This window comes from Notamacropus eugenii, chromosome 6 (genome assembly GCF_028372415.1).
Source record: "Notamacropus eugenii isolate mMacEug1 chromosome 6, mMacEug1.pri_v2, whole genome shotgun sequence".
NCBI lineage: Eukaryota > Metazoa > Chordata > Mammalia > Diprotodontia > Macropodidae > Notamacropus > Notamacropus eugenii.
Genome location: NC_092877.1, coordinates 158,564,681 through 158,592,175, shown reverse-complemented (window position 1 = coordinate 158,592,175; position 27,495 = coordinate 158,564,681). Strand labels below are relative to the sequence as shown.

Genomic DNA, 27,495 nt, shown 5'->3' with positions numbered 1-27,495 from the left:
TAGCTTACACCAAAAAACGTTTACTTAAGAACACTGTTTTGGTTTAAACAGTATGCACTGATTGTACAAAGGCAGCATGAAGTCTATTTAAGGGTGTCCTTGGATATTGCATTTGTTCCATAATACAAGCCTGCAACAAATACTGAACTTAAGAGTTCCCTACATCTTACAATCTAGAAGTAGGTAAGAATTATTTTTAACAAAACTGTCACAAAATAGTGTGAAATCTTGAATTTTTACAAAAGCTTTCTGCATATTCACATAAAAAATTTTTTTGTTTTTGTATTGGTCATGTTCAATCTACCTGGAAACTATTCGAGATTTACATTTCTGTGTAAGTAAGTGAAAGAAAAAAAGTCAACTTTAATTTTCATAACGTAATACTTCATTGAGTTTTTCACAGTTAACATAGCAGTCTGGATTTCTAATTGTCACTGTCTCTATGTAATCAGTTCGTATATTGAATTTGATAAACTATAATTTAATGCAGAGAAATTTCATGTAATCTTTATTTAGTACATACTGGATAACTTAAAAATGATTCATTTATTGAAATCCAAGGGGAAATAATAATGATACGTTAGTTTTCAGGCTTCAAATCCCCCAAGTTATTATAAATCACCCACAGAAAAAGTGTGACTCATTAAAAGCTAGTCAACTTCATACATGATAGTACAATTGACTTATGGAACTTATCTGAAGAATTAAACAGAATTTCTGAAGAATTAAACAGGTCTAAGTAGGAAGGAACTGCACATATCACTCAGTCCCCTACCTGAATCCCTGCTACAGTCCTTTCTGCTTTTCTTCATCTCATAATGTGTCCCCCTTTCCCCCTCTTCTCATTTCTCTCTTCTCCTCTTTCTCGATTCTCTTTAATTTGTAAACAAAATTACTTTAAGTCTATAGAATAATGCTTTTAACTTCATGGGAAGCTCAACCTTCTCATAAATAGCAGGCTGCAGGATAATTTCATATTTTTAAAAAAATAACTTAAAGCTATGTTTACTATAAAATGTTAGAGAACTACCCATCAAGCAAACCACCGATAAATGAAAATCAAGTGAGATTGACATTACATTCCATTGTAAGCAGGTCCTCCACCACCTTCTGGTACCACCCAGTTAATATTCTGACTTGGATCTTTAATATCACATGTTTTGCAATGGACACAGTTCTGAGCATTTATCTGTAATCGAAATCCAACACTCTTTTCCAAAGGAATAAATTCATAAACTCCTGTAAAGTAAAATATATTATCTTAATTTAGCTATTATTTGGGATGATTATGAATGTTTAAAATTCAAAATTATAATTTAGCTGCCTTCTATTCCTTTTCAGTAATAGTAGTTACAGAAATCTTTTATTTTGTTTTCCAAATGTTCATTCATCTAAAATACTGCTGTGATATAAATCACTGGAAACACAGCTATGACGCGGTTAGCTAAATAAACAGGCATAATAGCCAGCCTGGCCTCACTAACTGGGGGAAAGCAAGTTCTAAAACAATTGTGGAGAGAAACTAAGTCAGTTGGAAAATTCTTCATTTCCCAAGCTAGTTAAGGAAGATGATTATTGCTGGAGAGATACCTGGAACAAGTTTCAAGTACAAGGTGGAAGCTGGACCACTCTTTTAAGCCAGCAATTAAACTAAGACTTTTCTGTGTATGTTTAGCAATAGGAATATTCTGGAGAAAAAGAAAAAATAAAATTACTTACCTGCAGGACAGAATCGTTGTTCTGGCCCACCATATATCATCAAATTCTTATTGACAGGTACCCCGTCATCCTTCAGTGTTAAGTGTGGTGGCTGGTTCTCTTCATGATTAGTGCCACTAAGAGCCACTGAGGAGAGAAGGTCAAAACTGATCTGTCCATCAGGTTTTGGGTACTCAATAGGTTTACAAAACCTAGCTGGCTTTAGTTGATCACAGTCAGCACCTAGAAGGATTTTGAATTAAATGGTTAACATAAATATAAACCCTAATTTAAATTGTTTTTAAGAAAGAAAGTACCACAAAGAATTGATAAAAACAACAATCTTAGTGAACCTTCTACTAGTGATATGGACAATGTAGCAAAAACTAGCAAACATTTCTTCACTAAAACATTATTTCCCTCTTTATCACCTTCCATTTGAGAAAGTTGGTCAGTCTAAGTATTTATTAAGCACTTACTATATCATCCCAGGCACTGTGCTAAATGCTGGGGATACAAAAAGAGGCAAAAGACAGTCTCTGCTCCTAAGGAGCTCACAATCTAGTGGGGGAGACAACATGCAAACAACTATGTAAAAATAAGCTAAATTCATGATAAATAAGAAATAAATAAGACAGAAGGCATCAGAATTAAGAGGGATTGGGAAAAATTTTCTGTAGAATGTGGGATTTCAGCTGGGGCTTGAAGAAAACCAGGAAAGACAGCAGGTGGAGATGAGGAGGGAGAGCATTCCAAGCAAAGAAGAGTGGAGCTGAGAGATGGAGTGTCTTGTTTGAGGAATAGCAAGGAGGCCATTGTCACCGCATTGAAAGATACATGGGGACGTTTAAGGTGTAAGACTGGAAAGATGGGGCTGGGTGGGGGGGAGTACCTCTTTGAGGTTTTGGGTTGGGGACCGCTATACTTCAGCCTAGCCTCAACACTAGCCATTTCACAATGACCTGAATGATGAGTGTGAAATCTTGTAGCACATCTGGACACATTTTCATACTTGTCCTAAACTCATTTTCCTCCTCCCAGCCAAACTCTAGGCGTAGATGCTTTTTTCATGATACTGGAGAATGTCAAGACAATCTTTTCCATAACAAAGAAAAATGAATATTATCCTTAATCCTCTTAATCTGCTAGTAAATACAGCATACTTTCCTTCTAAAGCCTTAATGCACTGAACATGAAGTCTAGTTTTTATAATAAAATTATATAAATACTGGTATAAAAATTTCCCCCAATAGCCCACCTACTTATAGAAAGATGAACCTATCCTTTCTATAAATTTTATTGAATGACACAAAATTTGAGTATAATGGCCATATATTTTATATAGTCTGGGAAATTAACGTAACAATCAGATTACCTTTATGTTTCAATGTCCATGGTTCCATTCCTCTCAATATCCAGTAAAACAATCCAGTGTAAATCATCCCTCCATACAAACCCAATGGCGAATGGCAGGAAGGCCTGATGTTTCGAACAGCATAAAGTTCCTTCCACACCCATGATTTCTTCAAATTGTCCTCATATTCAGGCACATGGAGTCCTATTATTCAAAAGTTGCAGCTCAGATAATTTATGTAAAAGTGTTCTGAAAAGTAGAAAGCTCTGTACAAAATAGTACTACTAAGATCTGGAGTAATTTTAACCAACTAAGAGCAAGAGCCAAGTAAAAAAGGCATGAAAAGTATCTTTCATGTGTAAATATATGTAAGCATATTTAAACAATTTCATATTTCAAAAATATTAACATTTTGTCACTTAAAGTCAATGAGGTTTTTCTGGGGAGGGGGAACATGGAAAATTATCCACCCATTGAGGAGATCTTTGAAACACTGATAAATATGAAAAAGTAAAGTTTCAAAAATTATTATGAACAGGGATGCTTAAAACCCTATCTTTCATCTTACTGTTTTAGTTTAACAATGAAGGCTAAGATCATTCCTGAAACTAATCTGATATACAAACATGTTGCTGACATTTTATAGCTCATCTTTAGACCCTGTTTTCTGAGCTCTCCATCTCAGCTTTACCCTCTACTACCTTCTCAACTACTTTTCCTTGCCTTGGGCTCCATTCCCTTCTGTCAGGTTCATATTCTGACTCCAATTTTCTGTTACGTCGGTTCTGGTCCTTTGTAAGATGCACCATGCACAAAGGTCCTTAATATTTAGTAAGTGTATATGAAAGAACAGAAGTGTGGGTCTGAATATAGCATTTGTCTGGTAAAACTGACATGGAAAAAATGTGTGGCCAAAAGATGTGGAAATTTCATAAGAGGTACAGCTTTTTGGTTATCTTTTTTATTTTTGTCACTGAACCTTTTTTTGACAACAGTGTCTACTGACTGCTATCTTTTCTAATCTCTGTTTTCTTTCTTCTCTTTACATTTTTCTTCCATTTGGTCTGTTTCCTTTTATTTCCCAGTTTTCATTGAATGGGTTGGATACCAATGAGTAAACTCTTTCTTATCTGCAAACTCACCAATTATGATATATATGGTACACATATAGGGTCACTGCTCTGTGCATCAGTTATTTCTTCAACACCGGAAACATTACTCCCCAGGCCCTATCTCCCAATTCTGGGTTCAGGACTATTCTGTGTACTTGAGAGGCCCAGAAGGTCAGTTTCTGGACAAAAGTTTTGCTGTAGAACTTTTTAAATGGTTCTTCTAGAGCAGGGTTCTTGTGTCACAGACCCTTTTGGCAGTCTGGTGAAGCCTATAAACCCCTTTTCAGAATGTTTTCAAATTCACAAAATACATAGTATCACAAAAGAAACACATTCTACTGAATACAATTATCAAAATATATATTAAAAACAAAGGTCCAGTCATCAGGAGAATCTGAAGTACAGAAAAAAACTCTTGCTCATATTTTTTTCATGGTCCCCTTGACGGCTCCACTTCGCTATCTTACACTGGATGATTCTACTGACTTGCACAACATGTTACTGGCTTCTCTACCTCTTTTCTGTGATTGAGCCCTCCTTGACTTTTTCAGTTCATACTTTTATTGTCTCTTAACTGGATTACTTTAATCTTGTCTTTGCCAAGTTCCCTAGTTCTAGGACTTGCCAATTACCACTCCCATAGCTGTTTTGTGTTTTAAATTAAACTAACCAAACTAATGAGAAAACACACACACACACACATAAACAAAACCCTTATAACAATATGTATATATAAACAATTCCCGCCCTGACCAAGTCTAGAAGTCCATGTCTCATTCTGTATCATGTATCCATCACCTACCTAGAGAGGTCAGAAGGTGGTCAAAGTCACTCCCTCCAACTGCTATCAGGATAAAGTTCGCCATGTTACAGACTGAGCTCATCTTCTTTCTCCCTAAGCCTGGCCTTCCTTCTGCCTTGACATGGGGTATCAGTAATGCCATTCACCCAGTTTCAGATGCCTGTTTCTTACTCTTTCTTCTCTAATTTCCCACTCATCAGTTAGAGTTCCTTTGATTCTACCTCTGCCAACTGTCTCACATCCCTTTCTACTGCTCTCATAACTCTTACTGCTTCCCACTTGGATTATTATAATAGTTTCTTAAAAGGTCCATCTAAACTCCACTCATCCCTTTCCCACTCATCTTTCATACTGCTCCTTCTAATATTCCTCCTCCTTATGTATAGATCTGTTCATGTCATTCCTGTGCTCAAAAATCTTCAGTGGTTCTCTCTCTATTCCCTCCCAGGTAGCAAAGTTCAAAGAATCAAAGAAAGTCAGAACTGGAAAGGATTTCGGAAACTACTCCCTACCCCTAACCATTCTTCATACTGATGAAGAAAGAAAGCTCTAAAAGGTTAGTTACACAGCAAGTATCAGAACTCTAACTCCTTTGCCTGGCATTTAAGACACTCCATCATCTCTTACCCTGATGGAGAGAAAGACTGAAGGCAAAAAGGAGAAGAGGACAACAGAGGATGCAATGGATAGTGTCATGGAAGCAATGAACATGAGCTTGGAGAGACTCTGGGAGATAGTGAAGGACACAAGGGCTTGGGATGCTATAGTCCAAGGAGTCATGAAGAGTCAAACATGACTGAATAACAAAAATAATCTGTTAACCACCTACCTTTCCAGCTGCATTTTATATGATTTCCTACCACTAGAGAGCTCTCTGCCCTGTGAATGTATACTGTTTTTCTACTTTTTTTATGTCTAGAAGGTCCTCTTCTCCCTCTTCTTTGTTTGCTAAATTTCTACCAAATTTTTAAAGTCTAATTCAAATATCTCCCATCTGGTCCATCCTGTTGTCATCCTTCAGATCCCCACAGCATCACTACGCATTATAGTTATATGAATAACATGTCACTCTTTTACTAGACTGTAAATTCCTCAAAGAAAGGTACCATGTTTCTACAGACTATGTATCTCCTTTAGAATCCAGCACAGCCATCTGTGTTCAGCTGGTGCATAATAAATATTCACTGAAATGGATTTCTTTCTGCATTTAAATCCTTACGACAGCCAACTAGTTACAGCCTACTAGTTCACTAAAGATTGGGTTCTAAGATCTTCACCTTGAATTTGAAAGTTCTTCATGTTCAAACTTCCATTTTATCTACTCATCTCATTTCTATCCTCGGTGCCTGAAAAGCCAATTTTATCTCTTGTTTTTTCCAAGATAAAATCTCTAGGAATCTTTTCATAATGATCAGAGAAGGTGCATTCATCCCCATCTTTACCTGATTAGGTTCTTGCCTTTGTTTTCCATACCCATGCCTAAATTATAGTTATGCACAAGCTATCTGCAAAACGGACATGTCAGTGTTTAGTTCAATGGGATACCTTGTTATGTCTGTGTAACACATCCACAGTCTTGGGTTGCAAGCGCTAGAGGGCTTATGGCATTCTAGCACAATCATACATTGTATACGTGATTTGTACAGAAGGGTCTGACAAAGGTAGAACACGCCTCAATCTCGCTTTAGTTTTCTTCACATCTTAAATGACAAAAGCAAAAGATGTAAAGAAAAAAAAACACCTTAGATATTAAAAAAAAATTTATATCTGAAGATTACATATATGAGTTTTACTAAAACATACAATCTTATGAGGGTAGTTCATTCCTTATCCATAAACTAGATAGGAAAGTAGTAAATTTATGTTAAGATTTTTAAAAGTCCTACACATTTTTCCTATTATTTATATATGTTTATCTTACTAAGGGAGCTAATGCTTCTAATGAAGTAAGGGATGGGTTTGCTTCATACATTAACTGGGAAGTTCTTACCCATTGTATCTGACTGGAGATTCTCACTGGTTAATTTGCTGAAAATGGATTCGGCAGCCAAAATGCCACTTTTCATTGCAGTGTGGGTACCTTTGATCTTAGGAACATTCATGAAACCAGGACTACAGCCAATTAGCACTCCACCAGGGAAGGTGAGTTTTGGTATTGACTGAAGAGAGAGAGAGGCATAAAGACTGAGGTTCCGAGTGATATGAGTAACTTTCAAAAAAATTTAAAATACACATATCTATCTAAATAAGTAAGAAAATAAAATTTCAGCCTGTGTAGTTTTCAAACTGACAAATAATTTTCTTTTAGTAAATATTTTATAATTAATACACTGAAAAGATTAAAAGGAGAAAAAAATCAGTCAGATGAATAACTACTAAATAAAGAGATATGAACTTTGGTAGTCCTCAGAGAGAGGTTAAACTTTTTATTTTATTTTTTGTTTCTTGAGGTCTAGCATTTCTTGTCAGAACAGCAGTAACATATGGAACATACAAAATCAGGGATTCATAAGTACAGATCATGTGCCAGGAATCTTTTTTTAATGCTACATAGTAGAATGTCATATAAAGCAGGTACTTCTTGAATCTTATTTAAGAGAGTTTAGTTACAAAGGCAACAAAAAATCTCATTATAAGGTACTCTCAAGGCAGGGGACCCACAAAGAAAATACTGTTTTTCTGGAGTGGGGAGGCTAGGCAACTGGGGTTAAGTAACTTGCCCAGGTTCACACAGGTAGTAAGTATCAAGTGTCTGAAGTCAAATTTGAACTCAGGTCCTCCTGACTCCAGAACTCATGTTCTAGTCATTGCCCTACCTAGCTGCCCCAAAAGTACTGTTTTAAGGCTTTAGTGATAATGATGCAATAAAATGGAAATGTTGGTTATTTGTGACCTTTATTGACATGAAATGATATATCTTGTACCTCATAATAATATTAGAATACTTTCAAAGATAGATTTATAGCTACATATAATTGATTAATAGATATAAGTTGATACCTAGAATTTAGGATTATGGATTAAATTATTATTAAATTATTAATTAAATTATTATTAAATTATGGATTCTTTGGAAGTATCATCATGAAAAATTTTAAATTTTATTTTGAATTTAAACATTGTTTATGAACTCTTTCTATTTACAAAAGGATACAAGGTACATTACAGACTTAAATGAGATGTAAAACTGGACAGTTTAAAAATAGAACTGAGACTATCTAAAAGGAGCAAAAGAAATAAATGTTACCATATTTAACTGGTCTCAGTTTGCTTAAAGATAAAGTAATAGAATTGTCATTGATAATTTGTCAGGATAGAAACTTTTTACTTCAACTAAACTGAAGAAAGAATTTATTGCATTAGGGCTTTGCATAATGGAGTGTGGTTAACAGTGGATGAACTATGGTTATACAAAATATAAAAGCAAAAGGCTGTAAAAATAGCTTTTAAAAAATTAGCCTTTCTGGGGAGGCTGACAGTATTTGATTTGCAATCTAAAGATGCTAACAATTGTTACATTGTTACATCCTTTACAATGACTACCAAGTAAGATAATATATTCTCAAACAATAAGTGGTTTGCAGAAATTCTATAATTTTTTTCCATTTTGTAATGCTTTTCACCCAAATTTCAATATCAAATGTATGATAACAGAGATATACAGTATACACAAGAGAGAAAAAAATCAAGGAAAATAACTGTCTTAAGAAAAGAATAAATATTACCTGAAAACCACCTTCATTGAGAGCTCTGGCTCCATAGGCAATTCTTTTCCCACCCTCCAGGGTTGGCTGAATGCTAGGATGGTGTTTCCACCTCTGGAACTCTCTAAAAGGGCTTAGGTATGGATTTTGGTAATCTAAACCAACCTTTAAAAGAAGGATTTTCATATTTTAAGTCAGGCAGACCTATCTAATTAGCTACTAATTAGTAGCTAATTAGTAGCTAATTAGCTACTAGCTACTAATATTAGCTATTCTAAATGATGTCAAGTTAACTGAAATTTACTCATATCACCTGTGAAAGCATTTACCCTCTTAATAACCAGCTACCTCAATTTAAGAGAATAAATAGAATGTTAAAACTATGTAGGAAAGAGGACAAACACACAATATAGTAGCAGACTTTTAAAAAATCAACAAACATTAAGAAATAAGAGCATTTTAATAGTATTCTGGAAAGATGTGTCATACCATGGTAGATTTAACTCTGGAATAGACCTTAGATATCTGCTCATTTCATTGATAAGGAAATTGAGACCACAGAAGGTAACTGATTTGCCTATGATTATGCAACGAATAAGTAGCTGACCTAGGATTTGTCAAGCATACAGAAAGATCAAATCCACTTCTACTTTGTTCTCATTCCTGAAGATAACCTAATAGAGAATATCCTAGGTTTAATACCCAGCCATAATTACATATAAGAATGTATTTAACATATTCTTGTAAATAACGACCATTTTTTCTTCTCAAAGAGTGATGTTGACAGAAATGAAATGTGAACTATTAGTTTTTAAAGGTTTTATGTCCTCTCATTTCTTTAACAAAAAAGATCTTTTGAATAAAACAAGTATTGGGGAAAAGAAATAACTTACCACAAAACCAAGAGCTACCATGGGTTCACTCTCATTTAAATGATAGAGGAAAGACCCTCCATAAGTATGTCTGTCCAAGGGCCAACCAACGGTGTGTTCTACTTTTCCTGGTTTCCAATTCTTTTTGTCAATAATCCATAACTGCAAATAATGCACAGATATATTTAATATTTTTCTTTGTTTCTTAGAAGTAAAAATTTCTCAGAAAAAGCAGTAACAGTGAGACATAAAAGAGACCCTTCTTCTAGTAAAGGAACATATATATCAATTAAAATTTAATAAAAAGGATCAGAGTTTTCAAAGTTTTCTTTCAGGTGTCAATTCCTAAGTATATCTATTATACAATTATAAGAAGGATAATACCATATTAGGCCAATTCAATGGTTTATTTTCCTTTGAGGTTTTAAGTTTTAGTTTTCAAGGTCAATTTCCTTCTTTAACTAAAATTTACTTAAGGAAGTTTCAATAAATGCCATAAAAAGCACAGGAATTTATGAGCTTTCAAAACAATGAAAATTCCCAGTATAATGCCAGAATTTAAAAAGTACAAGGTCCATGGCCTAGTAAATGCATAGATAGTACTTTAGCAATTTTTAATATCATCTGGAAAAAACTAAGAAATTAAAGTATCCTAGTGTTCTGTATTTTCTTTCACATTTTGGAGTCAAGAGTATGAATGGATGTAACAAATGGGGTAATTTCAAATGAAATCGAATAAATCAAAGTAAAAATATATATTTTGTAAAGTCCCAGAAATTGAAAATTTAAAGATTTAAACAATATCTTTCAGGATAGACTACCTAAAATATAAGCCTCATTTTTAGTTATATTATTAGCAGAGACACAGATTAAAATCTGTGCAATCGTTAAAAAGTAAAAGCTCTGAGTAACCAGTACAGGTTGAGTCTCAGTCATTTAATTCAAACATCTGATAATCACTAAATATCAACATAATAAAATGACCTGAACCATCTCTGCTATAATGAGATTTGAACTGTAAATACTTTATTACAAAATATTTCAAAGGCTTTTTGCTATCTTTACAATAAAATAGTTCAATCCATTAAAAAAACATTATGTGTCTATTTGTCATGAAAAATAGTTGTGTAATAATATCAACTGACTTCAAATTTACTTTCCAACAATTAAAAGTTTCTAAAATGACAAAATATTACCTCCTTTAACCCAATACCATAGGTCTGGTGTTCACAATTGGCCCTCAAGTCAAACTTCTTATACAGCTGCTTGGCAAGATGTCCATGACAACCTTCACTAAAAATGGTGACTTTGGCATGTAGCTCTAGTCCTCTTTCAAACGTATCCTGTAAAAGCATAACATCTTATAATCAGCACTGCCTCCAACTGATCTACTACAATGAAGAATTGTTCTCTGGATGCATGAGATTAAGGCTATATGCCTACCCTCAAAAGATTTCATTTCATTGGTCTGGTATTCCACTAATACAGAATGAAACTTCATACTCTAGCAGGCTGTTTAAGAAATGCTGTGACCAAAAAAAATCCATCATTTGGTGGTCACTGCCCTGATGATGAGCCTTTCTAAATTTATCTATGCTGCTTGTCAGCTGACAGTCCATCCATATAGCTCTGATGTGAAAAAAATTTTTCTAGATTGCTAGGACTTTTACTAGCAGGCCTTTGAGAACCCATGCTAAACTTACTCAATGCCATGAAGCATCAGAGTAGGGCCAAAGGAAAAAACATTAAATTAGGGCTTTCAGAATTTCAGACTATGAAGTTCAAATGACAAACATTCTACTTAGACTAAACTTTGTGTCCAACTAGTTTTGTCGAGAAGTTTCTCAAGTGGGGCCAGCAGATAGCTGGTTTTCTTCAAGAGGGATGTGCCCTAATTTTGGAGGACAAGAGACATGAAACAATGGGATTTACTGCTGAACGGAAAAGGTCTTGGAATAGTTGACTTACCAAGGCCCCCTTTCCTCTGCAATGTGGCCAGTAATTTCCCCTACCATTTCTATGTCCAACATGATCCCCCACTTAGGGAATTTCTACATTGAGAAGCTAGAGTCCTGTGAAATTATAACATAGAGCGAGCAGAAAGGACACCTGGATTTGTCACCTAGCCTAAAATGCTTACAGGTCTAATAAACCTATTTCATTTACAAGAAAGACTGCATTTAGAGAAGCCAAAAATGAGTGGAAAGAGGGCTAGCCTCATTCGCCTCAGGTTCAGCTTCTGAGGCACAGACTTGCTATACGACTCTGGGCATGTCATTTAACTCTGAGCGGTTTAATTTCCTTATCAATAAAATGAAAATAATACACGTACTACCAGTAATCTGACCTGGTTTGTTGTGAACAAAATGCTTTGTAAAGCTTAAAGTTCCTTGTAAACATGAATTTTTAATATTATGATTAGGGATCAGAGTTTTAGGAAAAGTGCAAAACCTTGGCATAGCTACTTCTGTTACAAATCTATCAACTGGATATTGGCCTTTAAAGATAAATAGATCAAAAAACTGGGCAGATGGTGAGGCCTTTCTTTTTAACCTAATGATTTACTTATCTGATGGCTGTTTTCTTCATTATTGGTTGCTAGGATATTAAAGCAGCTTTTCTTGAGTCTAGCAAAGTGACAGACTGCACTTCTGTTTACTCTTTTATTACCAAGGTTAATAATGGGGAGGATGTTTTTTAAAAAGATATATATATGTATCTTTTTAAAAAGGAAAAAAAAAAGTTCAATTCAATTCAAACATTTGCATTTCATAAGCATTTGCATGGCTGAAATATATATGAGTGGTTGTTGTCCAGTCATGTCTGATGCTTTGTGACCCCAATTGGAATTTTCTTGGCACAGATACTAGAGTGGTTTGTTATTTCCTTTTCCATTTTTATAGATGTGGAAACTGAGACAGAATGACTTGCCCAGGGTCATACAGCAAGTGTTTGAGACCATATTTGAACTCGCACCTTCCTGACTCCTGGCTGAGTGCTCTATCCACTCTGCCACTTAGTTGCCCCCATATATATGGGTAGAGTCCATCAATTTAGAGGGGAAAATAATCAGTCAAAAGCATTTGAAACTAAACATTTGAAGGAGTGAATCTGAAATGTTCTTTGAAAAGAATATTTGAATGAAATGAATTTTAAAAAAATATCACTAAAGAGATATTTAGAAAACATGCAGACCCAGTCATAGTCCCAAGTTCTGTCCACAACCCAGGCTTGGGGATGAAACAATGACACTTTCTGGGCTACTGGGGAAAGACTGGTTTATGCATAGAACTGAAATGAGCATATCAAAATGGCACCTAGTTACTGTCACACCTAGTTGCTACCTCCCAAGCACTACGACCTTAGGCTTTGAGCTGAGAAAGACTTAGAGGTTCTGATAAGAAAGGTGGTAAATCTCTGGGCTTAATTCCCATACTGTATCCCTCAGAAGTAACTCTCAGGAAAATGAGATCAGAGGCTTTCATGTTATATTTTAATGGAGAAAACACTAGGGAGTCAGGAGATTGTGTCACCTTGGGAAAGTAACTTAACCTTGTGAGGCTTTAATTTCCTAATCTGTAAAATGGGGAAGCTAAACTAGATGATGTTTAAAGTCATTTCCAGCTCTAAAATTCTAAGAGTCTAGGAAATATTTAAAATGATGTTTTTAAGCACCTTTTAAATATTTCAAGAATCAATGATTTTATTGGTAAGTATAATCCTTCCATCAAGGCAAATCAGAAGTTCCTCCAAGACTTGGAACGAGAGATTACAGCCAAACAAATTAACCTTCTTGAGGCTAACCCTTAGCTAGGTTGGTTTGTGGAGAATAGACATAATTGCCTGATGTCAGGCAACAACAGAAGCCTTTGTTGCTTGTTCTTTGTGGCACAGCCTTCAAGAACCCAGGATCATCCACATCCATTCACACCATGATGAGGTACAGAAGTAGGACTTTGGTGTAACACAATTCCAAAAAATGTCAACTTTATTAAACAATTACAATGGTAGATAGCAGAATTGCCTAATAGCAGTGAAAGACCAGTTAAGGCTGTGTAACATCTATCTGTAGTGGATCCAGTCAGAACAGTTATGTGACTTACTCTATGGGAGTGATCCAAGGCTAAGGCTTGGCAAGGCACAACTGGTGAAAGCTGAGGAGTCAAGGCCCTCAAGAAAAGAGGACAGTGTAGAGTTATACTAGTTCAACAAGAGGTCAAGATGGGGAAAAGGGGAGAGAATGGTTAGTGCAGGGGATATGGCCTAGGAGAGAATTGAAAAGCAGAATGATTAGAGGTTGTGCTGTGTACAAAGAGCAAGATTTGGTACAGAAGGCAGAGGGAGAGGTGAAAAGCCAGTAGATTATGGTCACATAAAGGGATTTCAAAGTGGAAGTGGTCCATCTGTGGGTGACTGCAAGATCAAAGTTATGGCCATCTCTGTGTGTGGTTGAGGTGGGTGGAAGAGTAGGTCTTGGAAAGTTAGTAAGTTGAGGAACTGAGTTGTTGGGGTGTTGTTAGGATGATGGACAAACAATACGTATGCTGAACTCTTTTAGAATCAGGGCAGAAGTTAGGGAAGAAAGAAAATTTGTGAGCCATGTACTGAACTCATTGAGCAAAGAAGAGGAATGACCTAGAGGTCTATAGACAACAGCTACCGAGATTCTGAATGGGTAGTAGATATGAATAGCATGAACTTCAAAGGAGGAGAGATTACTGAGTGATGGAGGTAAGATAATAACCTGGAAGTGGCAATAGAGAACAAGAAATGCTCTGTCTTCTCTACCTCAACTGAAGAGCTGGAGGTAAGGCCAAAAATTCAGCCAGTCCTGGAAAGTGTATCCAGGGAAGTTATGGAATTAGGGGGCAGCCAGGTCTCAAAAGTGACTAGAAGATGGAATGAATGGTAGAGGAAAAGATTTAGGGTGAAAGGAAGTTTATTGTCTATGGAATAGGCATTCTAGAGCACAGTGGAAGGGGTGGATTGGTGGTTTGGGATGGGAAAGTGGAGTGAGACAGAAATAAGAAACCATATGAAGGGGGCTGGGGAATGAAGTTTGATGATGACCTACATGGTTTCACAATTACTCAGATGTGTAGGTTATGATTAGGTATAAAAATGTTCAATGCTGAGTGGAGGGGGCCACTGCTTTTCCCAAAGGAAACTGAAGATCAGACCTGGAGACCAGTGCAGCACAAGATGGAAGGCAAATAACACCTGGTCAAAGAAGGCCCCATTTCACTACTTCTCCCTCCAAAGGCTAGAGATTAGGCAGGAAATGGTTCGGTAGGAGATGGAAGTCTTTCTCTGTTTTGACAAACACAGCAGGAAATGGAAGGCCTGAGGTCACAGAAGTCTCTGCAATGGAAGTTCTCCACACTGGGGTTGGGAGATCAGACTGGAAGCAGAAAGTGGAAGCTGCCTTATGCTAGCACAGATGCAAGTCGTCCTAGGCAGACCCTTTGCTGCCTTCCATTGGGAAGGCTGCCAGAAAACTTGGCTTGGTAGAATTTGCCCTCATGATGATGTGTTTCTTATTGTACAATGTATTTTAGCATAAGCCAACTCAAGTCCTTCTGGATGTAAAGTAAGCATAATTCTTAGATAAGGAGTAGGTAAAGCTTGAAATCAAAAGAACAGTCTTTATTGGTCACAGAAAGAATGTCTGCCCTACTCTTGACTTTTCAGTTCCCTATCTGAACACAGAGAAAGTAATCACTGCCAGTAATTCAATTTCCATATGTGGATAGTATATACTATATATAATACATGTACACAAAATGTACCTACAGACTTCACATTAAGATACTTAAAGTACCAAATATGTGTGTACCTAACATACGTATGTGTGTGTACACATGCATGTGTATACACACATACATACACATATATGAATGACAGGAGGTTTGGCTTCGACTGATTCTTTGTTCATTCCTCTCTTGGACATATCATGTTTGTACCTCACGCATTTATGGTTCTGAACCTGAGTGCCGAAGAAATATTTCAAAGGTTTTTTTTTTTTAATCAAGAAAAAAGTACTGTTAACTTATATTTGAGAATTCTCTTACTTAGGCAGTTAATGGCATCGTTAAATTTTTTTGTCAAAATGTCAAATGCATTTTCATTACCTTTAAGTTCCTTTAACATTTTTATCTACTTCTGAAAATCACATTATTATTAAGAAGTTTACCTTTGGTGCTCCATCCTTCTGTATGCCTACATCATTAGTAGCAATTCCTTTAACACTGCCATCTTCATGATATAGGACCTTATTTTTAAAGACAGAAACAAATTAATCACTATCTCTACAAAACTAAAGTGTAATTCCTTTACATGAACAAATTTCCTCCAATGCAAACATCTTATTAAACTACAACCTTCAAAATAAAAATGTCTCCTTGTTATTAGGATACTAGAAGATTTCATTACCTCTGCAGCTGCGTACCCTGGGTACACTTCAACACCAAGCTCTTCTGCTTGCTGTCCCATCCAACTAACCAAATGGCCTAAGCGCACAATATAATTTCCATGATTATTCATTGGAAGACCTACAAATACAGAACACATACTCTTAAGTATTTACTGACAATATATCTTAAAAATCATACTCTTAGAAATAAAAATTAAGTACTGGAGATCTGAGTTTAGACCTTCAATATACTAAGGATCCATGCTTCATCATTGTATGGGTTCATTCTCCATCAATGCAGATCATAACTATATCCCTCAGTACACTGCCTCATGACTTAATACCATTCATTATTTCACCTGAATATCACTTGATGGTCAAATTTCTGGTGATAGATCTCTTTGAAATTAACTAAGGCTAACAGAATTTTGAATTGGTTTCACCATTCTGGAATGCAATTTGGAACTATGCCCCTAAAGTCATTAAACTGCGCATATCCTTCAATCCAACAATACAACTACTAGGCATGTGCTCCAAAGAGAAAAAAGAAAGAAAAAATATAACTGCTCTGAGCAATAAATATTCACAGCAGTCTTCTTAATGTAGCAAAGAGCTAGAAACTAAAAAGATTCCCATTAACTGGGGGAATGGTCAAAAAATTATGATATATTAATGTAACAGATTATTACTGAGCCACAAGAAATGATGAAAGGGACAGATTCAAAGCCAAGTCAACCAATATTTATTAAGCAATTATTAGATATCAGGTACTATGCTAAGCACTGGGGATACACAGAAAGGCAAAAAATAGTCCCTGCACTCAAGGAGTTCACGGTCTAATGGGGGTGGCAACATGCAAACAACTATGTATAAACAAGAAATATGTAGGATAAATGGGAGATAAAAAAGGCAGAGAAGGTACGAGCATTAAGGGGAATTAAGAAATGTTTTTTTTGTAGAAGATGAGATTTTAGCTGGTCCTTATAAGAAGTCAGGGAAGCTTGGAGACAAGAGATAAGGAGAGAAAATCTAGGTACGGAGGACAGCCAGTGAAAATGTGTAGGAAAAATGGACTGTCACATTTCAGGTACAATAAGGAGGCCAATGTCATTGGATCATAGATTACATGGAGAGGAGTAAGGTCTAAGGAAGTTAAGAAGTACTTTAAAAGCTGAATAAATTTTTTTTATATTTTATTCTGAAGGTAATAGAGAGCCAATGGAGTTTACTGAAAATAAGATCACATTTATCATTTAGGAAGAACAATCTGACTACTGAGTGGAGGATGGAGAGGAGTGGGGAGAGATTTGAGACAGGGAGACCAATCAGAAAGCTATGGAAATAGTCTATACATGAAGGGATGAGGACATACACCAGGATAGTGATGTTACAAGGTAGAATTGATAGGACTCGGCAAATTGACTGGATATGGTGAAAGAGAATGAGGAATTGAGGATTACATATAAGATTTGAGTCTGGGTGATTGGAAGAATGGTGATACCTTCAACACTAATAGGAAAGTTGGGAAGAGGAAGAACTTGGGGGGAAAGATTATGAAAGAAACTTGTGAAAACTTGTATGAACTGATGAAGAGTGAAGTGAGAAGAACCAGGAGAATGAGTCACACAATGACTATATCACCATAAAGAAAAACAACTGTGAAAGACTTAAGAACTCTGATCAATGCAATGACCAATTATGACTCCAGATGAATGATGAATTCAAAGTGCAAAATGATATATATTTTTAGACATATCCAGTATATGTTCATGTTTTGTATGTCTATGTACATGTCACAAATGAAAGTTTAAAAAATTGGGGGAGGGGATTAGAAGGACTAAAGAAAGAAAAAAGTATTAATGAAACATTTTTTTTAAATGCACAGAAAAGGAGGTTTACAGGGCAAATATAAAAAAAAAAAAAAAAGCAAGATAGCTTTTCGAATTAGTGTGCTAAATTTAGTATTTCTCTTTTTCTAAAACACCAAATCAAAAAACAAGCAGTACATAATGAGATTTGCAGTTTCATATACAATACTCTTTTTCTGTTGTTTTTATATGAAAATATTTGTTTTTGTCAAGTTCAAAATAAAATAAACTTAAAAAAAAATTGGTCCACCTCAGATGACAGACACATAGCTTATCCTTGAAACCCTTCCAATTTGTTAGGTGCTGTCAGAATTTGTGCCTTTGACAACCCAGGGTTATTTCCTTACCACTATAAGGGGACAGAAGAGAATTTTAATTGGGATACAACAGACATGGAAAGAAGCATATATTAATTACAGCTATTCATCTGTCCCAAGTTTAACTTCTTCAAAAACGCTTCCATTATTTTGTTACATTTTGGTGTTGACTTGTACTTACTGAAATAAAAAACAAATTACAGCAAGAGATTTTAAAAAGTAAATTACCCTATACAGCTACAATAATTATACCTCATTTCCACTTTCCTATCTTCTCACTCAGTGCTTGGAATTCCTCACTCCTTACCTGGAAGTATTGGCACTGGAATTCTAAATTTCTCTGTTAAAATTCCAAATCTATCTTCTGTTACAGGAGTGGTAAGTGGAGCCTACATATCAAGAAAGAGGAAAATAGAGAAAGTTATTTATAAAACTATTTATTTTACACTTGAAAATAAAACACTGCATTCCTTTTTCATCACTTTATGGGGATTAACAGGTTTTATGTTATTTTACATGACGATGGATCTCTGTTAAAACTTGTAATATGAGTAGTCAACATACTGAGAGACATGTAAAGAACAACTTTTCTTTTTATATTAGAATTGGTAACATTAACCCAAAAATATGTACTTCGGTTATATATAGAAAAGAGGAACAGAAACCATTTTGGATCCAATTTCTTCAATATGAAAAGGACAAGAATGGTATCCATTTTTTTACCTTTTTCCTAAGAGATTTCCCATGTTACCTTATTCTACTGTCAGATGTATCACCCTTAAAAATTAGGAAATAGGTATGGAAGTGTGATGCTCAAAGTCGAATTAGCAGCAGAGTGAAGAATAGACAACAACCAACTAGACAGCAATTTGTTCTAGTCTATGTGAGTTTATATTCTTAAGTACTTTAAAAGACACATGATTTTCTGAGTGTAGTAGCTCCTTTCGATGCACTTTAAAACATTGCCTTCCTGAGTTCTTGTGACTGAAAAAATATCTCATAGTAGCCAACTTTCTCGTGATATGGGAGAGGAGGGGTGATAGAAACTGGGAGAAAAAAGGAGAGAGAAGGAGAGGGAGATACAGAAAGGATGTAAAGGGAAGAAAGAGAGGGAGAGGGGCTGTATGCTTATTTTCAAAATGCAAGTTAGCTTCTCTGGGTTGGAAGCATTGTTTCAAGGTGATAAATAAGATTCTAAGAAGAAACAAAGATTACATAACAAAACCCTGTAATTTTTTTCCATTACAAATAATTCAACTTTCAAAGATACATTGTATCATACATCTTGTAAGTATGCAAAAAATACTAAATTAAATTAAAATTAAAACCTCAAAATTACAACCTTGATACTTAAAAGTAATTTTAATCCTAGTTTTCCCTTTGTTCACTAAAATGTTCATAATCATTTTCTGAGAAAAATTCTTAAAATGAAAAGTATACAAAAATATTTGAAATGGAGATGATTTTAAAAAACAACAACCAATAACTGTGCATACCCCTTTCTCTTTCCAGTCTGGGAAGAGCTCTTCAAAAGCAGACGGTTCAAGACAAGCACCAGAGAGAGTATGGGCTCCTATCTGAGCAGCCTTCTCCACTAGACATACTCGAATTTCTTTTTCATGTTTAGCAGCCAACTGTTTTAGACGAATAGCTGCAGAGAGACCAGCAGGGCCTCCACCAACTATTACTACATCAGCTTCTTCTGCAAATCTTTCCATGTTCACCCCTTTAAATGAGGTTAAAAAAAAAGAATTAGATATTATTTCTTGCTTTACAAATTCTAACCTAAATACAACTTTTATAGTAAGTATATTACTGTAGGAGGTGTTCCCTAAAATCCTGGAATAGTGTTGATTTTATTAGCCTTGGTACATCAAATTTCAGCTTTGAGACTTCACATATACTAGTATCTAAATGTAAACTTACCTAGTGATTAGTATCTAAGAATGTATTTGGCAGAAGTACAATTCACAAAAACTAAATATAAAATGTAAAGGTTTTGAACTATCATGGGAAAAAATAGAGGTATGTCACTCCTTAAGATGAAACTTTGAAATTGTCCCATCCTTAGTGTTTCCACACTTGCCTTACCCAGAAAAACTTGCAACAATTTTCTGCCACTTTTTACTTACCTTCCCATCGACTGTCTTTCTCCCGAGGGCAGATTGTATAGTGTGTAGTAATACGAGGCACCGGAGAAGATGAAGCCCATCTTGCAGCACTGGGATGTAGCAGACGATCCTTCTTGATTATTTTTAGAGCATGTAAGCACTGATGTGCTGCATAAAAATCAAGGACATTACTTTTATAATTTAATTTTCATGGCAAATAAACCCCTGTGAAGCAGCAGGGCACCATGGAAAGGCTGCTCAACAGACTCACACCTGAGCTAAGTCCCTTCATTTCTCTAGATCAGCCCCTTATCTGTAAAATGAGAGGACTGGGCTAGATGTTATTTAAATCTACTTTAAAATTCTACAAATTTATTTAATATCACTACTCTTCCAATCAAATTATTCTACACACCATTCCAGCAACTCAGAGAACAGACTAAAACCAAACCTAGAAAGTCAGGCTGGAACCATGCTATGGAGGGTACTGAATGCTAGGGAAAGGAGCTATTTAGCTGTAATGATCTTTTATCTTTTTTTTAATAGCCAAAATACCAATATGTATATGTTTAGGTTCTCTATAAGCTATCAACTTATCAGTTCTCAGACAGATGTCGAATTTAGAGAATCAGTAACTGAATTAATGTTCATAGTCAAAAATGCTGACCCAGCACTTCCTGCATTCCTTTTTGTCAGTATACCATCACTATGGAAAAAGTGTGTACAACAACGAGGGCCAATCTACAAATTTATCTTTTTAATAAGGCTCAGACAGAAATAATGACTTGCTTGTGGTCACAAAGCTTTTAAGTGTCAAACTCAGGATTGGAATCCAAGTCTCTTCCAAGTCAAGTCAAATGCTCTTCTACTAAATGCTGACTGATAATAACAAAGTTAAAGCCACTCGACCCCCCCCCCCCCAAAAAAAAACCCAACTATAGCAATTAGGTAACCGCTTTGTGAAGGATCTCTGGAAGAACACAGCAGAGAATGCACAATATTGATGTAGATGGGTTATGATCTGTACTTTTCTCACCATAACCCTGAAATAGGGAATCCCTTTCAGGATCACTCACCTAGTCAGTATCAAAGTCAGCACTTTAACCTAGGTCTTTTGATTCTATGATCAATGTTCTTAACTCTTCAATTCAATGTATAATATGTTGTTATATGTTGAAGGAACTGGAGATGTTTGAAAAAAAAAGCTGTGGATGGACCATAATAGCAGTCTTTAAAAATATGAAGAGTTGTCATGTGGAAGACTAATTAGGCTTTGGGTGAATGGATCATAATATCAAATTAAGGTCTTGAGATCATTCATTTAAAGATCTTATTGGTCATTCTGGCCAACCCTTTTTATACATGAGGAAACTGTTGCCACAATAATTAAGTTACACAGATTGTAAGTAGCAGAGGTTAGCATTTGAACTCAGGTCCTCTGAATCTAAATCCAACAGCCTTTTTATTGTACTATGTTGTACCTCATGTTTTCCTTGGCCATTGGAGTCAGATCTTGAATGTAGAGAACCAGTAATTGAATTAAAGTGCAAAGTCAAAATGCTGACTCAGTATTTCCTGCCTTCCTTTCTGTCAGCATACCATCACAGTAGAAAAGGTATGCACAATCACGGGGGGGAAAAATATAAGTAGATAGTGGCTAGAGAAAATCTTCTTAACAGTAAGTTATCCAAAATCAGAGCGGGTTACTGACTATAGGGGATGGCAAGGAAGGGGTAACTGAATGTCATCTGTAAGTGTGGAGGTGGGGAGATGGCACTATGGACTTCTCATTGGAGGTCTTCTGAGGCTAAATGATCACAGGCTGGAAATGTTCTGGACAGAATTTATGACATGGATGGGCACTGATCTAGATAACCTCGGAAGTCTCTTGCAACTCTAATATATTACATGAGTCTACATATTGCCTAGGGAAGGGGAGACAGGGCTGCCTAGGGAGGTTTACTCCTACATATTAACTTCAACACTATAATTCCATTTGTCCGGATATAACAGATTTTGGATTTTATGTTTGGGTTTTCTGAGACCAAACTCTGGATTACAGAGAGGTAAACTTGGAGCCTTTCCTGACCATTAACTTGACTTATATGACAATATGCAAAATGTCAGATTTCTCAGTATGACCTGCAAATATAATAAAGAAAATGATCAACTTCTCTGCTTATGGTCTTGGAGGAGATAATGAATGCTATATTTTAGAAAAATAAAGAACAATTAAGCATTTTCAAACATACCACTTCATATTACCCTTAACATCCTTGTGAGGTAGATAAATATGGATATAAATTCCATTTTACATGTATACAAAAATGTCAAATGACACATTCAAACATAAGCCATCAGTGGAAAGGCTAGAACTTAGGTCTCTCAAATCTCAGGCAAATGTTTATGATTACATTTAATTGGATGAAGGATTTCTAGACAGTCACAGAGCTGGAAGTAATTGGCACAGTGGTAAACGTTATCTGAACTTTTGGTAAAGGATTATATTAGACTAATTTAGACAATCAATCTCTCTAACATGACTTACCTAGCGGTAAGAAGGAACCACTGAGGGGTTTTGAGCAGGAAAGTTAGATGGACAAAGTTATGCCATAGGAAGATTACTTTGGCAGCTGTGTTAACCAATCGCAGGCTATTACAATAGTCCAAATGATGTGTGAAACCCTAAAGCAGTAGCCTCTGAATGGAGAGATGCAAGAGATGCCGTGGAGATAGAACTGAGAACACTTGGCAAATGACCTACTGGGCAGAGGAAAAGTCAAGACTGATTCCAAGGTTACAAACCTGGATGATTAGGAGGATGCAGATTTCCTCAAAAGAAATGGGGAAGTCTGGAGAAGTAGGTTTTCTTTTTTTATTCTTTTTCTGGGATCAGAAATGTTATCAGTACGGGAAACTCCCATTGTAGAAACTCCCTTATTAATGCACATCAACTGTCTATAACAGATAGTTATGGAGAATTGCCTGAGAGGTTTAGAGATTTGCTCAGACTCACATAGTTGGTTATGTGTCAAGAGAAGAACTTGAATCTCTAGGTCTCCCTGACTTCAACATATAACTACTTAAAAGTCCTATAACCTGCAAGTGAACTTTAAAGAAGAGGATGCCTCCTGTTATATACAGAAGACTTGCTTTGTCATCAAGAACACCTCTCCTTTCTTTTATTTTAGATGAATAATAAAACCTAAATACAAAAAGAAAGAAAAGAAAAACAAATATATTATAAATTTAAATATTAAAACTTAGATATAAAATAAGAAAAGAAAAAACCATGTCATATGCACGGCAGATCATAAGAGAGGATTCAAAATATACAGTAATAAATCTTCATTTCAATAAAGCCTGTTGTGATGAAAGCTGTCTTTGCTTTTCTTTGCGTCCTTTTCTGTTTTCTTTTGTTCTCTGCTATACACTTTTTACTTTGTTCTCCCCCCAAGCTATAATAAAGTGTGGGCATATTCATATGTAGATACTGATGTATATATGTATGCATATATACATCTATCCATTCAGAATTATGCTTAGTTTTGCTGGGTATCATATTTTCAGCTGGAAACCCAGTTCTTTTTCTGTTTGATATATAGTGTTCCAAGACTTGCGGGCTTTTAGCGTCACCATTGCTAGGTCTTGTGTGATTCTAACTGTGGCAACGCCACATTTAAATTTTTTTTCTTATTGTTTGTAACATTTGTCCCTGAGCCAGGCGTTTTGGAATTTGACTATAACATGCCTGCGGGTTTTCCTTCTAGGATCTCTTTCAGGTGGTGACTGATGGATTTTTTTTTTTCTATTTCTACTTTCTCCTCTTGTTCTAATGCTTCAGGACAATTTTCTTTAATTATTTCTTGTAATATTGTATCAAGATTCTTTTTTTTTTGATCATAGCTTTCAGGTAGCCCAATCTTTCTTATGTTTTCTCTTCTTGCTCTGTTCTCCAGATCAGTTGCTTTTTTTTTTTTAGGAGATGTTTCACATTCTCTTCTTTTTTTATTATTTATATTTTGTTTTATTATTTCTTGATTTCGTATAACTTTGCTGGCTTCCCTTTACCCAACTGATTTTCAAGGAGTCCTATTCTTCCTTAAAATTCTGGATCTTCTTTCTAATTGGTTGACTTTCTTTTCATAATCCTGTTTTTTTTAAAAATTATTTTTTATTTATTTTTTTTAATGTTCTACAATCACTACCATAAAACTTAGATTTTTACCCCCCCATCATCCCCCTCCCTCCCCAAGACGGCATACAATTCTATATAGTATCTACATATACTTTCCTATTGAATACATTTTCACTATAGTCAAGCTGTGTAGATGAATTAAAATAAATGGAAGAAATCATATATCAAAACATACTACACACACACACACACACACACACACACACACACACACACACACACACACACACACAAACATGATCATTCTGCGAATGAATTCCATAGTTCTTTCTCTGAGTGTGGAAGGCACTTTGCCTTAGAAAACCATTGGGAATTTTTTTTTTTAAGTTCTTGCATTATTACGAAGTTCCCAGTGTACCAGAAAAAACTCTGGCACACCGTGGTTGTTGCTGTGCACAAAGTTCTCCTGGTTCTGCTCCTTTTGCTCAGCATCAGATCATATAAGTCCTTCCAGGACTCTCTGAAGTTTTCTTGGTCATCATTTCTTATGGCACAATAGTACTCCTTTACATTCATATACCATAATTTATTCAGCCATTCCCCAATTGATGGGCATCCCCTTGATTTCCAGTTTTTGGCAACTACAAAGAGTGCTGCTATAAATATTTTTATACATGTGGGACCCTTTCCCATTTTTGTGATCTCTTGGGGATACAGTCGTAGTAGTGATATTGCTGGGTCAAAGGGTATGCACATTTTTGTAGCCCTTTGGGCATAGTTCCAAACCGTTCTCCATAATGGTTGGATGAACTTACAGCTCCACCAACAATGAATTAGTGTTCCAACTCTCCCATATCCTCTCCAACATTTATCATTTTCCTCTTCTGTCACGTTTGTCAATCTTATAGGTGTGATGTGGTACCTCAGAGTTGTTTTGATTTGCATCTCTGTAAACAAAAGTGATTTAGAGCATTTTTTCATATGATTATAGATATCTTTAATTTCTTCCTCTGAAAATTGCCTGTTCATATCCTTTGACCATTTATCAACTGGGGAATGACTTGTATTGTTGTACATTTGACTCAGTTCTCCATATATTCTAGAAATGAGGCCTTTATCCCCGAGCTTAGCCGTAAAAATTCTTTCCCAATTTACTATATCACTCTGAATTTTGGTTGCATTGGGTTTGGTTGTGCAAACACTTTTCAGTTTAATGTAATCAAAATTATCCATCTTGCATTTCATAATGCTTTCTATCCCTTCTTTAGTAAAAAATTCTTCCCTTCTCCATAAATCTGATAAATACACTATTGCTTGCTCCTCCAGTCTGTCCATGGTAGCAATCTTTATACCTAGATCGTGTACCCATTTGGACTTTATTCTTGTGTATGATGTCAGGCATGGGTCTACATAATCCTGTTTTTCTTGGACTTTTTTTGGTGTTTCTTCAATCTCTCTCATTTGATTTTTTGAAGTATTTTTTAAGTTCTTCGATGAACTCTTTTTGGGCAGATGACCATCTCACATTACTCTTTGGGATAGAAGGTTTCTTTGCTTCACTATACTTCTCTGAAGATGAACCCCAATCTTTTCCATTCCCATAGTAACTATCTATGGTTGGATTTTCTCCTCTGTCTGTGCGTTTTTTTTTGGTAGCTTAATTCTTGTAATCATCTCTAGTCTTGGAGTGTGGGGGGATGGCACCTCCGGCTTCAGATCCTCCTCCAGTTCTCCTCTCTGACCTTGAAACCATACCAAGACCTCCAGGCTCCTATAAGTGCCCACTGCCTCAGTACTCACCTGGCATATGCTGCTTCCTTCTTACCTCCTGCCAAGTCTCTGCAGCACAGCTGGGTCTGGCCTGCCTTGTCAGCAGAGGTTCCCTCCATCTTTCAGAGCTCAATGTCCAACCCCCTCCTCACTGTCCTGGGATAAAGAAGTTCCTGTGGCTGAGGCAGCCTCCCAACACAGCTACCTCCACCTGGTTGTTTCCCCAATCCCGGGCCTGGAGGTGTTTAGTCTTCACAGGGACCAGACCACATCCAGGGATTTCTCTTCAGATCTTCTCTGACAGTCCCGGGAGGACCCCAGTTCTTCTCCTTCTGTTACTTACTTTTACCGCTCTATGTTTGCCCCAGGTGCTGTTTTACGTGGAGGAGAATCTTGGGAGCTTGGAATTTCCTTAGCTACTGCACCTTCTTACCAGAATCCTCTCCCCAAGAACAGCTCTCCTCACCAGAGCAGCAGCTAGGCTGACCTGTGCAAATCACACCAACCTCTACCTATCTCCGAAAAGTTATGAATGAGGTGGAGTAGTTTCCACACCGGGAGTTCCCTACCCGGATGAAAACACTGGTGTGGATTCAGTACAAGGTTACTGTAATTATAGCAGCTGCAACAGAGCAAAGAACAAACCCCCAAACACTCCCACTACAACCAGTGAACTTCTACAACACTTTTCTTCTCCTAAGAACTTTTTTTTCTCCTGACCAGCACGCCGGGAGCTGGGGAGCTGATTTTGGGCGTCAGCGGGCACCTTAATTGTGGAGTGAGCACTTCCTTGGGCGCTGGGCCGGGTGGGTCAGGCCCACGGGAGCTCCTGGCGGGGTCACGGAGGGGGCAGGCTCAGGGGCCGCAGCCAGGCGGGCAGGTTCCCTCCGCCCTTTGCTTTTACCCCAGATGCCAGCCCTGCCCAGGCGGCCCCGCGGCGCAGAGCCTCCCGAGGCGGGAGAGCAGGGCTCACAGTCACAAAGGCTGACATGACCCTTGCTCCAGTTTTGGGGGTGGCGGACTGGGAACCCCGCCTCCTTTCACTCCCTGCTCTTCCTCCTGCTTCCCCGGACTTTACTAGGGTCCCCAGCTCACCGGGGCTGGACAGCTTCGCCAGAGGCACCAACATGATGACAGGCACTGGGGGGGTTTCTACGGCTCCAAGCCGAGCGGGGCCAATCTACTAAGTCTCAGCCGCCGCAGGACCTCTAGGCCTCGGGGGGCGCCATCCGCTCTTCGCTCCACCGGCGCCTCTACTGACTTTCCCGGGCGTCGCATCATTGACCCCACTTCGTTCCCTCCCACCTCTCTGGGATTCTGCGCAGGCGCAGAGGCCA

General features: G+C 36.7%; 1 protein-coding gene across 1 annotated transcript; it reads right to left on the bottom strand.

Annotated features, from left to right (window-relative positions):
* On the bottom strand, positions 1-27,451 carry ETFDH (electron transfer flavoprotein dehydrogenase). Its single transcript, XM_072621370.1, has 13 exons — positions 27,254-27,451; positions 20,272-20,418; positions 19,636-19,865; positions 18,447-18,528; positions 15,975-16,093; positions 15,736-15,813; positions 10,739-10,885; positions 9,564-9,704; positions 8,692-8,835; positions 6,957-7,125; positions 3,074-3,256; positions 1,720-1,941; positions 1-1,239 (listed from the first exon to the last, which is right to left on the bottom strand). The coding sequence occupies exons 1-13, from the start codon at positions 27,285-27,287 to the stop codon at positions 1,076-1,078; spliced, it is 1,860 nt and encodes a 619-aa protein (XP_072477471.1). The 5' UTR covers positions 27,288-27,451; the 3' UTR covers positions 1-1,075.
* Positions 27,452-27,495: the final 44 nt, after the last annotated feature.

Bases quoted from the DNA above. Each gene is read 5' to 3' on its own strand.
- ETFDH (XM_072621370.1), bottom strand. From the start codon at position 27,287: ATGTTGGTGCCTCTGGCGAAGCTGTCCAGCCCCG. The intron at 18,529-19,635 runs GTATGCACAGTT...CTTGATATGTAG, and splicing joins CAGACTGGAAAGAGAAAGGG to GCTCCACTTACCACTCCTGT. The intron at 15,814-15,974 runs GTAATGAAATCT...TTTAAAAATAAG, and splicing joins CAGGGTACGCAGCTGCAGAG to GTCCTATATCATGAAGATGG.